This window comes from Arachis ipaensis, chromosome B6 (assembly GCF_059453495.1).
Source record: "Arachis ipaensis isolate K30076 ecotype BB chromosome B6, ASM5945349v1, whole genome shotgun sequence".
Lineage (NCBI taxonomy): Eukaryota > Viridiplantae > Streptophyta > Magnoliopsida > Fabales > Fabaceae > Arachis > Arachis ipaensis.
The window spans coordinates 44,533,822-44,547,765 of NC_142441.1; the positions used below are offsets into that span (position 1 = coordinate 44,533,822).

Sequence of the window (13,944 nt, forward strand, 5' to 3'; positions counted from 1 at the left end):
CCTTAAATGTCTATATAGAACGAAGAATTACCTTTCTGCCGCAATTCCTTATATATAAAAATTGTTATTTACAATGCTAATATTTTTTGGGTGTCTATTACAATCTGCTAATATGTTTCGAGTATACGCTGTATATCTAATTCTGAAATAAAAGAAGAAAAAAATTAACTCTATTTTTCCTAAAATTGTGAGAATCTCCAATCCAATGGCCGTTGAATCACATGAGGGAACAAGCATTGGGATTCTCGTCGCTGAACATCTGAGGAGCAGGATAACGAGGGTGCATGTAATAAGGGGGTGGCTCGGTATACCCTTGATTATTATGATGATTAACATCATGGCTCCCTCCATAACCCCAATAATCATAAGGGTACCCTTGATTATTAGGGTACCCGGCCCCTGATGAAGAAGGGTTAACCTCCACCGCGTAGCTAGTACTAGTTTGACCAGGTCCATACCCATCGTACCAATACATAGGAGCAGGTGGGTACCCGTAACCGGAGTGCTCCATTCTGTTAATTTCCACTGCCTTGGTCCCACCTTCCTCCACCACCGCCTTCTTCCCGCCGTCTCCTCCGCCGCCACCACCACCACCACCTTCTTTCTTCCCTTTCTTTTCCCCTCCTCCTTCTTTGTTTTTTTTATCTTCTTCTTTCTTGGGTGGGCCCATCACCTCAACGTTCCTCTTGAGCTTCTCGTTCAGGAACGGCACCATTTCCTTCACGTCCATGGTTCCCGTAACGGTTACCAAATCCTTCCCTTCTTCAATGTTCACCGATTCCACTCCTGCTCAGCAACACGTCATCACACACCATGCTAGATTAATTAGTCGGTACTCACCTTAATTCTTAATCAATATTTAATTAATTAAAATTTAAGTGCCATTTTAAACAATAATCGTGTGGGGCTCTTGCATCACAAGCCCACCCAACTTATAATTAACTAATTAAATAAATAAAATACGTTTGTAAATTAAGTACAGAGAAATAACAGCTTTAATTTAATTTAATTAGGTCCAAAGTTACCTTTGACCTTGAGGATAATCTTGCGAATTTTCTGAATGCAACCGTCACAGTGCAATCTGATCTTCAACGCCACTGTGCTCTGCACAACACCAAACCACAAATTAAACTTAAACAATTAAAACAGAGAACACTCTAAAATCAAATGAAATTCAGAAAAAGAGTCATAGCTATGAGGAGAACGAGTCGCACTAATTTAACTCGGTCGTTACGGAAACATTAGGACTCAAAATTTTTCAATTAGGATGAAATTTGCACTCTGTTTCAGTCTTCACCGTATTGACCAAGATAAAAAATAAGTAAATAACAATAAAAAATTGAGTTATGTTAAGTATACACCAAAATCAATCACAAAAAATTGATCACTAATATAAAATATACATTGAAATATATCTATATATTAAAAATAAATTAAATTACCTATATATTTATACACAAATATATTAATACAAATATATTAATAACTGATTTTAGTGACTAATTTTAATCTACAAATAACATTTCTTTACAAAATTGAACTAAATCATAATAATCTACCTCTTTAGGCTTTTTTTCTTCGGGCTTTTTGGCTTCCGGTTTCTTGTCATCGGACTTCTTCTCCGGCGGCGGTTTATTATCGGCGGCGGGGAAGTCTTTCTTGGGCTGGGGGGAAAGGAGCTCGACCTTCTTGTTGGTTTTCTCGGCCAGCCTGTCTCGAACACTAGCGGGGTCCACTTTTCCGAAGACGGTTAGTTTGTTAGAGGAGATGTCGGCCTTCACGTCTTCCACACCTGAAACCCACAACAAACCAAAGTTGAAAATTCTGTCATCGATAACGGAATTCGCTTGTGTGGCCAGTGGGTGGGTTTTAAGTTAGTTAGTTTGTTACCGTCAAAGTGGCGAACGGCGCGTTTGATTTTCTTAACGCATCCCTCACAATGCATGTCTAGCTTCAATACGACAGGGGAGGGAGCGTCGTTTTTGTTCCCTCCGCCTTCGGTCTTCTTCTCCGTGTCATTCTTTGGCTGATCTGTTTTCTGTAACCGAACGATGTCAAAAAAAAAAAAAAACGGAAATTGCGTGAGTGAGGAATTTGAATAAAAAAGAAGACATGGAAACTGAAACTGAAACTGAAATTGAACGTTGAAACTGAAACTAACCTCTCCCATGTGGGGAACTGTTTTGGGGGAAATAAGAATAAGAGTTGGTTTTGAGTTTTTGACGAGAGTTGTTGAAATTTAATTTGAAGAGGAATCTGAAAAGAGAGGCAACGGGGTCAAATATATATAAAGAGAAGGGGTTTAAGGTCAAGGGAGTGAGGATGTCAGTGGTTACGGCAGAGTTGGATCTTGTTCATGATGTATGTGTATGTTTGAATGTGCATACATGATGATATTTAGATGACGTGGATTATATATTTATTTTCTATTTGAAGAATATAAATGTGGAACGTCAATTACTCGTATTCCTGTAGGGAAGAAAACGAGGAGCACGGTCATGTGCTTTCGGAAGGTTTGTGTTTTGTGGTTTTGCCGCAGGTTTGGACTTGAGGACGAGGTTATCAATTTATCATGACTTTGAACGTAACGGATTGGCTTAGGTCCGTCGAATTTGAACGGAACCGAACTGATTAAATGGATATTAAATGTGTATATAATATTAGAACGAATGAATAATCTGGTATAATTGAATCTGACTTTATGATATCCGATTATAATTAGTTTGAGTATTGATTTTGGAGAAGCTAAGTCCAAACTAATCTGTAAACTCAATTACTCTTTTATTAAATAAAAAAATACAAATTTTTATATATAATTTTTGCACTAATTAACCTAATTTTATTATAATTATTGACGTGTGCAACCTCCCAGTAATGTAACCGACCTAAGATTTCGGCATCAATCACTCCTGGCTGAGTCCGCTTTATCCTCTAACCGAAACCCATCACAGCAAGATACGCTAAAAAGAAGCACGTGACGACTCCTCGGAACTGAAAAGATACTAACAAACAATCCCGGTCATTTGGTATCGCAACTAACTCACACCTCACTTATAAAAACAGAAACCACAGCCCCTGGAAGGCACAGTATTCTCTTCTCTTACTTAAGACTCTTTCTTCTTTGATAAATACACGTTCTGACTTAAGCATCGGAGTGCTTTTGCAGGTACTCCCACCACCGTGTTTCAGAGACATCCGAGGACCCTTGCCACACTGATCCCAGCGGACGTGTAAGCTCGCCCGGACCAAACAAGCTCCCAAGGCCGAGCTTACTCCTCGGATTACTTGAACGGAACATTTGGCGCCCACCGTGGGGCCGATAACACTAACCCCACGATTCCCTATTATATTTCTACCTCTTGAGTTTTTCTTCGCAGGATAGCACGGGTCCCAGTCATGGCTGACAACGGAGTCCCTCAATTCACACAGGCCGAACTCATGGCCCAAATGGCGGAACTTCAAGCGGAGGTCAAAAGACTAGCCGAACTATCAGCACGAAATAACGCCAACCAGATAGGCGAGGGAAGTTCCAAAAGATCTTCCCAGGGCGCGCCTGACCTGCTGATCGCTGACCCACCGAAAGAGAGACTGACCTTGGACAACCCTTTTTCCGAAGAAATCACAAATTTTCAAATGCCAAAACATTTCACACTCCCCTCCTCACTTGAGCCGTATAAGGGGATTGGTGACCCCCGGGCTCACATTAAGAAATTTCAATCTATGATGTTTTTTAACGGTCCTAACAATGAACCTGTACTTTGCAGAGCATTCCCGACATATCTTGACGGAGCAGCTTTGCTTTGGTTCTCAAAACTACCTGCAGGTTCAATCTCATCATTTGAAGAACTGGCGAAGTCTTTCATTGATTACTTCGCCGCAGCGAGAATATACGTCCACGGATCAGATTACCTCGGCACGATCCGCCAAGGTCCACAGGAGAGCCTAAAAGATTACCTGACCAGGTTTGCAGAGGCGACCATGGAAATACCCGACCTAGATCCGGCTGTCCATCTCCATGCGCTTAAGGCCGGCCTCCGACCTGGCAAATTCAGAGAAACAATCGCCATCACCAAACCGAAGACACTGGAGGAGTTCAGGGAAAGGGCAGCCGGACAAATGGAAATTGAAGAACTACGCGAGGCCAACAAAACGGAAAGGAAACCCATAAGGGAGGAGGAACGATCAATGAGATCGACCCACAACAAGGAGGTCGGCAAAACGTTCAAGCTCACTCCGAAGTTTGACAATTACACCAGATTCAACACAAGAAGGGAAAAGATAATCAAGGAAATACTCAATGCCAAGATTATAAAACCCCCAATAAGAGCAGGCAGTTACCAAGACCAGAGGTTCGTAGACAAAACCAAACATTGTGCTTTCCATCAAAAATACGGACACACCACCGACGAATGCATAATAGCCAAAGACCTTTTGGAAAGGCTTGCACGGCAAGGCCTATTGGACAAATACATTGAGGGGAGGAAGCATAAGGAAGACGACCGAGGCAGGGAGGAAAGGCAACCGACTTCAGTAAACAAGGAAAAGTGGCCGAACAACAACCTGCCCAAGGCAGTCATAAACTGCATCTCCGGGGGATTCGCTGGAGGCGGCGAAACAACATCGGCCAGGAAACGAAGTTACCGAGCCATGCTAGCCATAGAAGGAGCCTCACCTCCAAACAAGAGCGACGCACCAGATTTAGAGATCACCTTCAATAAAGCGGATATGTCCTCGGCCGCCCCACACCTGGACGACCCGGTCGTAATTTCTATCCAGACAGGCGACCTACTGGTAAGAAAGGTCCTTTTGGACCCAGGTAGCAGCGCAGACGTACTTTTTCATTCTACATTTTTAAAGATGAACTTATCTGAAAAACTCATACAACCCTCCTCCGGAGAACTGGTAGGATTCTCCGGAGAAAGGGTACCCATAAAAGGTTATATATGGCTTAAAACGACAATAGGTGAAAACGCATCATTCCGAACACTTGATATACAATACCTGATTGTCGATTGCAATAGTCCTTATAACATTATCCTCGGGAGACCTGCTCTGAACATGTTCAGAGCAGTAATATCAACTTTCCACCTATGTGTTAAGTTTTAGGCACAGGACGGAAAAATAGCAACGATCCACTCAGACCGCCAACAAGCTCGGCAGTGTTATAACTCTTGCTTGAAAAGGTCGGATAACAGAGGAAGACAACATGAGATCAAAGCAGTACAAACCAGAGAGGAAGTCCTTTCCCTAGCCGAACTCGACCCCAGAGGAGACACACAAGAGAGACCACAACCAACTGACGAACTCCAAAAAATTCGACTAACGTCCAAACCAGAGCAAGTAACATACATAGGTCAAGCACTACAAGGGCAAGAAAGGTCGGATCTCGTAAAGCTGCTAAGAGCCAACGCAGACTTATTCGCCTGGACCCCAGCAGATATGCCGGGCATAAGTCCGGAGATCATCTGTCACAAACTCGCCACCAATCCTTCGAGCCGACCCATAGCCCAGAAGAAAAGAAACCTAGGAACAGAGAAATCAAAGGCGGCCCTGGAAGAGACCAGTAAACTCCTACAAGCCGACTTCATCAGAGAAATCCGCTTCACCACATGGCTCTCGAATGTGGTAATGGTAAGAAAAAACTCAGGTAAATGGCGCATGTGCGTCGATTTTACAGATTTGAACAAAGCATGTCCTAAAGACGCCTACCCTTTACCATGCATTGATAAACTTGTAGACAACGCTTCAGGTTTCGAAAGCTTGAGCTTCATGGATGCATACTCGGGGTATAATCAAATACTGATACATCCTGAAGATCAAAGCAAGACAGCATTCATAACCGAACATGGAAACTTTTGTTATCGTGTAATGCCATTTGGCTTAAAGAATGCAGGTGCGACCTATCAACGCTTGATGGACAAAGTCTTCCATCACCAAATAGGACGCAACATGGAGATATATGTGGACGACATGGTCGCGAAAACCAAGAGAGAAAAATCGCACTGTGAAGACCTCAAGGAAATATTTGGTCAACTACGAATTTACAATATGAGACTGAACCCCGAGAAGTGTGCCTTCGGAGTAAAGGGGGGAAAGTTTCTCGGATTCATGCTCACATCCCGAGGAATCGAGGCGAACCCTGAAAAATGTTCAGCAATACTCAACATGGAAAGCCCTAAAACGATAAAAGAGGTACAACAACTTGCAGGAAGGGTAGCTGCGCTATCCCGATTCCTCCCCGCTGCATCAAGCCGAGCATATCACCTCTTCCAAACGATATCAAAGAACAAAAAATTTCATTGGACAGAGGAAGGCGAGAAAGCATTTTCCGAGCTCAAAGCGATCTTAGCAACACCACCCGTGCTACAAAGACCAAAAATCGGTAACCCTTTATATTTATACTTATCTGTTTCAAACTATGCTATAAGCTCGGCCCTTGTTCTTGAAACAGGAAAAACGCAACAGCCAGTATACTTTGTCAGCAGAGTCATGCAACCAACCGAGCAACGATATCCGAAGATAGAACAACTCGCCCTTGCACTGATAACAACAGCAAGGAGACTCAGGCACTACTTCCAAAGCCACACAATAATAGTAAGGACGAATCATCCACTGAGACAAATATTAACAAAACCAGAACTGGCAGGACGGTTGACCAAATGGTCAATTGAACTCTCAGAGTTCGACATTTAGTTTCAGACAAGACCGGCCCTCAAGGCACAAGTTCTCACCGACTTCATCACAGAGATGACCCCACACGATCACATTGAAACATGGGAATTGCACGTAGATGGGGCGTCAAGTCGAGAAGGAAGCGGGGCTGGAATGATATTAAAGGAGGGAAATAAGGTGGTAGCCGAGCAAGCCCTCCAATTTCACTTCTCGGCAAGCAACAATCAGGCCGAGTATGAAGCCCTCATAGCGGGATTAAAGCTCGCCCTAAGCCACAAAGCAACGAACTTGACGGCACATTGCGATTCCCTCCTGGTGGTCCAACAAATCCGAGGAGAATTCCAGGTAAAAGATCCCTTGCTAGAACAATACTGGCTCATAGCAAAGGATCTAATTTCAAATTTCAGTTCGTTCACCATATTACATGTGCATAGAGAGCAAAACGTCAGGGCAGATATACTATCTAAACTCGCCGCCACCAGAGCGGACACACAAACATCAACATTATCACAGCACACACTCACAAAACCGAGCATTGAATTATTATGTATTGAAAACATTAACCACCTCCACGATTGGAGGAAACCTTTCCTTGAATACATATGTACAGGTGCATTACCCAGAGACGAGCTCCATCCTCAACAGTTCAAACGTAAGGCAAGCTTCTACACAAAAATATCAGGAGAACTATACAGACGAGGTTTCTCACAACCACTACTAAGATGCCTAGACCAAAACCAAGCCAGAGAAGTAATGAATGAAGTCCATGAAGGAGTATGTGGGAACCACATAGGAGGACGAGCTCTCGCCGCAAAAATAATCCGAACAGGATATTATTGGCCGACCATAAAGAGAGATTGCATAGCTAAAGTCAAAACATGCGACAAATGCCAGAAACATGAGGCGATCTCAACCAAGCCAGCCGAAGTACTGCACAGCATGGAGGTAAGCTGGCCTTTCTACAGATGGGGGCTTGACATCCTCGGCCCCTTCCCAACAGCACCATGACAGGTAAAATTTCTTTTGGTATCCATAGACTACTTCTCAAAATGGATAGAAGCGCAACCTTTAGCAAAGATAACAGCTGAAAAGGTACGATCTTTTATTTGGAGAAATATAATATGCCGCTTTGGGATACCAAAAGAAATAATATCGGACAATGGTAGACAATTTACAGACAGTAAGCTCGGATTATTTCTAAAAAATTTCAATATTCAACACCGTTTTAGCTCGGTAGAACACCCACAAACTAATGGGCAAGCCGAAGCTGCTAACCGAGTTGTGTTGCAGGCAATAAAGAAGAAACTCGACAACGCAAAGGGAGAATGGGCCGAGTTCATTCCCGAAGTACTATGGGGCTACAACACCACAATACATAACACTACAGGCGAAACACCCTTCAAGTTGGTCTATGGCTCGGAAGCCCTGATCCCCATTGAGGTCGGATTACCCACGCTAAGAACCGAGCTGTACGATGAACAACAAAACCTAAAGGCCAGGAGCGCCGAGCTTGACTTAGCTGAAGAGGACAGGGAAATCGCCGCAATCAAACAAAGGGCCCAGAAGAAAATAATAGAAAGAAAATATAACAGGACGGTGATTCCGAGAATATTCAACAAAGACGACCTTGTGCTCAGACGAACAGAGGAAGCCAGAAGACCTCCAGCTCATGGCAAGCTCGCCGCAAATTGGGAGGGCCCCTTCCGTGTCACCAAAGTGCTCGGCAAGGGAGCATATCAACTCCAAACATTACAAGGCAATGCCATTCCAGGAAACTGGAACATCTCGTCACTCAAAATGTATATGTCCTAGTCTGTATCAAATGCGAATGAAGGTACTCTTTTTCCCCCCTTAGAGCTTTTTTCCCAACGAAAGGGTTTTGCCTAAGGAAGGGTTTTAACGAGGCCGGACGCCCCCCAAATCCTTGTAAAAGCGTTAGATTCTTTTCAAATAAAGCCTAACGATGACAAAATACAACAAAAACACTTATATTATCAAACTGGCCTGAAACATCGGCCAAATACCACTACTTAATAGTCAAACCAGCCTAACGTCGGCCAAACACCATACAAAGTCCAAAAAACTAACAGTCTAGAGCTCAGACAGTTAAAACAAAAGCCACAAATACAAAACAAACTAAGAAGGAGCATTCTCATCATGCTCCTCCACAGTACCATCTACAACTAACTTTCCACCTACAACTATCTTTGTAATATCGAGCTTATTACAATCAAAATCAGGAGCTAGCAGGGCAATCTGACTCACAGCACGATCAAAACCATCAGAAAACATCTCCATTCCAGCCTCCTCTAGCTCGTACACGCGAGAAGTAAGCCGACCTTTAGCCACGTCATGCTCCATAACTTCAGCTTGCAACAAGCGGATCTGATCTCTCAGACGAACCACCTCATCCTCAGCCTCTTTCGCCCTAGCCACAGCACTAACAGCAACATCTTCCTTTTCCTTTACAACCTTCTCCAAATCAGCAATCCGAGCTGTATATGACTTCTCCATGGAAGAAACCTTGTTGACAGCTTCTTGCTGATCAGCACCAATACACTCAACAGTCCGACCAACGCAGAGTAAGCGAGAAGCAACCACCTACCCAGCATCCATAACATGAGAACAATACAAAAGATTGAAAGAATAAGAAACACAAACAAAAACATACCTGAACAAATTTACCAAGCGCTTCCATTCCAGCACGCCGCGTCATAAGCATGTCCCCAGGGTATTGAGAGGCCCGATCAGAAAGTTCGGCAAAGTCAAACTGTTCGCTCCACAGAGAATGAGAGTTAGACCCCGCAATGAAGCCATGAAGTTTCTTCTGACGATCAAACACAGGGTCCCCCTCACCACGGATTTCCTGGTCAGCCTCAGAGATAACCTCCAAAGAAACATCATCCCTCTTCCTCTTAAACGAAGAGGCCGGACGACCAACAGAGGAAAAAGCCTGTTCGCCACCATCCTTATGCTCGGCCTGACCGACAACCTTGTCCTTTTTCTTATTTAAAAAAGTTTGCAACTTTAAAGGATCCAGCAAGGGAACTCGTCCTCCTACAACATACCCAACGGAAACGATAAACAAAATAGGAAAATGGTAGTACGGACGAAAATTAAAACAAAACCTTACCTATATATGTTTTCAAAGCCTCAACATCACCCGAGTCATACAAACGCAATACATCAGAAATAGACATGCACTCCCCAGCAGCAACGCTCTCAACCAAAAAATCCAACACAAATTCCTCCTCTTCACTCCGCTCAGAGGCCTCAAGGATTTGACTAGGCTCAGAACACCAATAAAGGGGAAATCTTTCACAAAGATCATCGTCCAAGTAAAACGGGTATTCGGACTCAATGGACCGAACTTTGACAAAAAGGGACTTGAAATTTTTAAAAGAAGACTTATAAAGAAGAAATATGGAACGGCCAGGGAAACTGCTAAAGCAAACCCACAAACCTTTTCGAGTACCTTTCGCCTGAAAGAGCGAGAAGAACAATGGCAGGGAACAGGGAAAAGACAGATAATCCATCAGAATCTGGAAGGCGCGAAGGAACGCCCAGGAGTTAGGATGTAACTGCGAGGGAGCGCAGTTCAGTTGGGTAAGAACATCGCATTCGAAGGGCGAAAACGGAAAACGCACGCCAAGCTCAAGCATGCAGGGAGTGTACATGTAAAAGTACAACCAATCCCCTCTCCTCTCAAAAACCCTATCATCGCTAGAACAGGGAAGGAACTCTACACTAACCCTGGAACCCTTCCTCACGAAGTCCAACCCTTTCAACTCAGCAAGGGAGTCAACACTAGTAAAAGAAGACGACCGGGTCTTAACGTCCTCACTAACCCAGTGGTAAGGATCATCTTCCCTGACCTCCACAGCTTTTAGTTTCTCTTTCAATTTTTCCCCCGTGAATGACCAAAAACAGTAAAAGACAGAAAGAAAACACTAACCTTTCGAAGACATAGCAAGATAAAGTGGGAAGAAGAAGAAACGGCGAAGGCGTAAGTTCCGAAAGAAGTGATTATTGCAAAGCCCACTATTTTAGTGGGTAACTTAAACCCATACCCACTACGAAACATGGGGAACTAAAACGACACCAAATGCGCAATAAAAGCGACACGAATCACTAAACACACAAACCAAAAACCAAGCCCACCAAAACGATTATCGCGCGCAAATAAAGACATGGACGATCGAAGCTCGGCCGATATTCCTGAGCACAACACCAGCCGAGCTTGGGGGCTATGACGTGTGCAACCTCCCAGTAATGTAACCGACCTAAGATCTCGGCATCAATCACTCCTGGATGAGTCCGCTTTATCCTCTAACCGAAACCCATCACAGCAAGATACGCTAAAAAGAAGCACGTGACGACTCCTCGGAACTGAAAAGATACTAACAAACAATCCCGGTCATTTGGTATCGCAACTAACTCACACCTCACTTATAAAAACAGAAACCACAGCCCCTGGAAGGCACAGTATTCTCTTCTCTTACTTAAGACTCTTTCTTCTTTGATAAATACACGTTCTGACTTAAGCATCGGAGTGCTTTTGCAGGTACTCCCACCACCGTGTTTCAGAGACATCCGAGGACCCTTGCCACACTGATCCCAGCGGACGTGTAAGCTCGCCCGGACCAAACAAGCTCCCAAGGCCGAGCTTACTCCTCGGATTACTTGAACGGAACAATTATAAATTTATGGGTATTTTATTTATTGTCATGCTACACATCTATATATCCATATATTTAAGTTGGCCCAATCCCAAACAACTTCACGCGCATCCAATCTCACTAAATAAACATGACTTTCACACACCCAATACACACGAAATTGCTATTTCATTCGCGCTTCATTATGGAAAAACGTTTTTTCTTCTTCAAAACGCACGAAACCGCTGCTACTCTTCGAATCTCTCTCAAAATCACTCAAACTTCGCTCACGTTCTCTGCAAAAAATCACTACTGGAGAAGAATCGCGAGAAGATTTCGCAAGAAACAACTAGAAACTAACGAAAACAGCAACAAAGACTGACAAAGGTATGAGAAAAATTACTATTCATTTGAAATCTTGCAATGTAGCGTTTCTCCTAGTTGCATTTTAAGTTTACTGGATTGATTTGTTTCGTTTAGTATATCGACGTATTCTGTTTGCATTTTTACAGTGTAACTAGGGCTTTGAATAAAATTTGTTCTTATTTTCATTCAGTTCGTTGGATAGTGTAACTAGGGCTTTGAACTTGATTGTTACTCTATTTAGTGGATAGTGTATGTGAGTAGATACTGTATCTAAATTTGAACTTGGTTGTTACTCTGTTGAGTTGACATCTTTTGCATGGAGAAATACTATTCTTGATGATTGAAAGTTTATAACGATTTGTTCACCACATATATGTTGTTCGGTTCAGTGGCCTTGGTGATTTCCATTTACTTGATATTTAGTGTGTTCAGGGCTTAGGGTTATTCTAATTGCATTTTTCTCCTATAACTAGGGGTTTATATGAAATTTGTTCTTAATTTCATTCAGTTCAGTGGATAGTGTAACTAGGGCTTTGAACTTGATTTTTACTCTGTTCAGTGGATAGTGTATGTGAGTAGATACTATATCTAAATTTGAACTTGCTTGTTACTCTATTGAGTTGACATCTTTTGCATGGAGAAATACTATTCTTGATGATTGAAAGTTTACAACGATTTGTTCACCACATATATGTTGTTCGGTTTGGTGGTCTGGGTGATTTCCATTTACTTGATATTTAGTGTTTTTAGGGTTTAGGGTTATTTTGATTGCATTTTTCCACTATAACTAGGAGTTTGTATAAAATTTGTTCTTATTTTCATTCAGTTCAGTGGATAGTGTAACTAGGGTTTTGAACTTGGTTTTTACTCTGTTCAGTGGATAGTGTATGTGAGTAAATACTGTATCTAAATTTGAACTTGGTTGTTACTCTGTTGAGTTGACATCTTTTCGATGGAGAAATACTATTTTTGATGATTGAAAGTTTATAACGATTTGTTCACCACATATATGTTGTTCGGTTCGGTGGCTTTGGTGATTCTCATTCACTTGATAATTAGTGTGTTTAGGGTTTAGGGTTATTTTGATTACATGCAGTAATGCTTTTCTAGCCGTTTTATTATTTATCATGTTTATTCAATGCATGAATAGGGTTCGGTTCAGTGGGTTGGGACATTTTAATTGACTTGATTAACATATACATGCTTGTGGTTGTTGGTGTATTGAGTGAAATATTGACCAAATTTTTTCATTACAGAAAAACGGAACAAGACAATGGTGACAAAGAAGGAGAAGCCACACTATAATGTAAGCACATTAAATATATTTATCCATTTTCATTCAAATAATATCTATTTTGTATTATAAAAATATCCTCACATTCTGTTTCAAAACTTGTTGAAAACTCATGATTGCAGATGTCAAACAAAGGCAATAGCAACAGTGTTCAGGGATATGAGTCAGGAAAAGAAAGATATAGTTGAAGAAATGGGATTTGGTGCCCTGGCACATGTCCCAAAAATGAATGTCTCTCACGCCCTCTTGAGAGAATTGATTGATTGCTATGATGACTATAATAGATGCTTGATGTAAGAACCGGAGTTTTTCACGTAAAACCGTTTTAATAAAATAATTTTAGTGTCCGGAATGGATTCAAAATTTGAAAGTTTTAATTTGAAAATATAAAGGTGAAATTTGATTTCAATGAATTTTTCTGAGTCAGAAAATGTATTTTCTGTGAAAAATCGGGAAAAACCGCAAACCGACAGTCGAACCGGTTGAATTGGTTCAAGTCTGGCCGGTGCTGTGCGAGAGATAGTGGAAACAGTTAAAAACTTTAGAAAATAGTAGGAATGGAAAACCGAGCATTAATTTTAAAGGTTTGGCCCAAAGTTGGGCCAAACGGACTAAAAATGCTAATAGATTGGACCGGGCCCAAGCCCAACATATATAAGGGTTCATTAAATGAACCTATTCAACACACCACTCTCATAACTCACACAGACCAGCTGGGAAAGAGAGGAGGGAGAAGAGAGAAGAGCACTATTCACCTACAACTTCAATCCGCGATATCTCGAGCTACAGTGCTCCGATTCACGTGCCGTCAGCGGCTACGCGAAGCTCTCGCCGAACCCGTCACTTCTATCTGTGCTTTATGGTAAGATTTTCGAGTTTTCCTGCCCAGCTTTCGTGCCCTTGTGAATTTCGAGTTTTTGGTTTGGTTTTGAGTGAAATCTTGTGATTTTGGGT

The 13,944-nt window shown here is 42.2% G+C and overlaps 4 protein-coding genes across 4 annotated transcripts; 2 read left to right on the forward strand and 2 right to left on the reverse strand.

Moving 5' to 3' along the window:
- Window positions 1-32: 32 nt before the first annotated feature.
- On the reverse strand, window positions 33-2,396 carry LOC107648599 (heavy metal-associated isoprenylated plant protein 3). The gene is made up of 5 exons (XM_016352408.3): window positions 2,162-2,396; window positions 1,891-2,038; window positions 1,560-1,792; window positions 1,026-1,104; window positions 33-786 (listed from the first exon to the last, which is right to left on the reverse strand). The coding sequence occupies exons 1-5, from the start codon at window positions 2,168-2,170 to the stop codon at window positions 218-220; spliced, it is 1,038 nt and encodes a 345-aa protein (XP_016207894.1). The 5' UTR covers window positions 2,171-2,396; the 3' UTR covers window positions 33-217.
- Window positions 2,323-5,106, forward strand: LOC107646760 (uncharacterized). Its single transcript, XM_016350921.2, has 4 exons — window positions 2,323-2,361; window positions 2,476-2,539; window positions 3,167-3,230; window positions 3,378-5,106. Exons 1-4 carry the CDS (start codon window positions 2,323-2,325, stop codon window positions 5,104-5,106), a joined length of 1,896 nt encoding a protein of 631 aa, XP_016206407.2.
- A 1,641-nt stretch (window positions 5,107-6,747) lies between these two features.
- On the forward strand, window positions 6,748-8,484 carry LOC148555365 (uncharacterized). Its single transcript, XM_088490639.1, has 2 exons — window positions 6,748-7,617; window positions 7,963-8,484. The coding sequence occupies exons 1-2, from the start codon at window positions 6,748-6,750 to the stop codon at window positions 8,482-8,484; spliced, it is 1,392 nt and encodes a 463-aa protein (XP_088346765.1).
- A 324-nt stretch (window positions 8,485-8,808) lies between these two features.
- LOC148555366 (uncharacterized) lies at window positions 8,809-9,394 on the reverse strand. Its single transcript, XM_088489626.1, has 2 exons — window positions 9,344-9,394; window positions 8,809-9,273 (listed from the first exon to the last, which is right to left on the reverse strand). Exons 1-2 carry the CDS (start codon window positions 9,392-9,394, stop codon window positions 8,809-8,811), a joined length of 516 nt encoding a protein of 171 aa, XP_088345752.1.
- Between the last annotated feature and the right edge of the window lie 4,550 nt (window positions 9,395-13,944).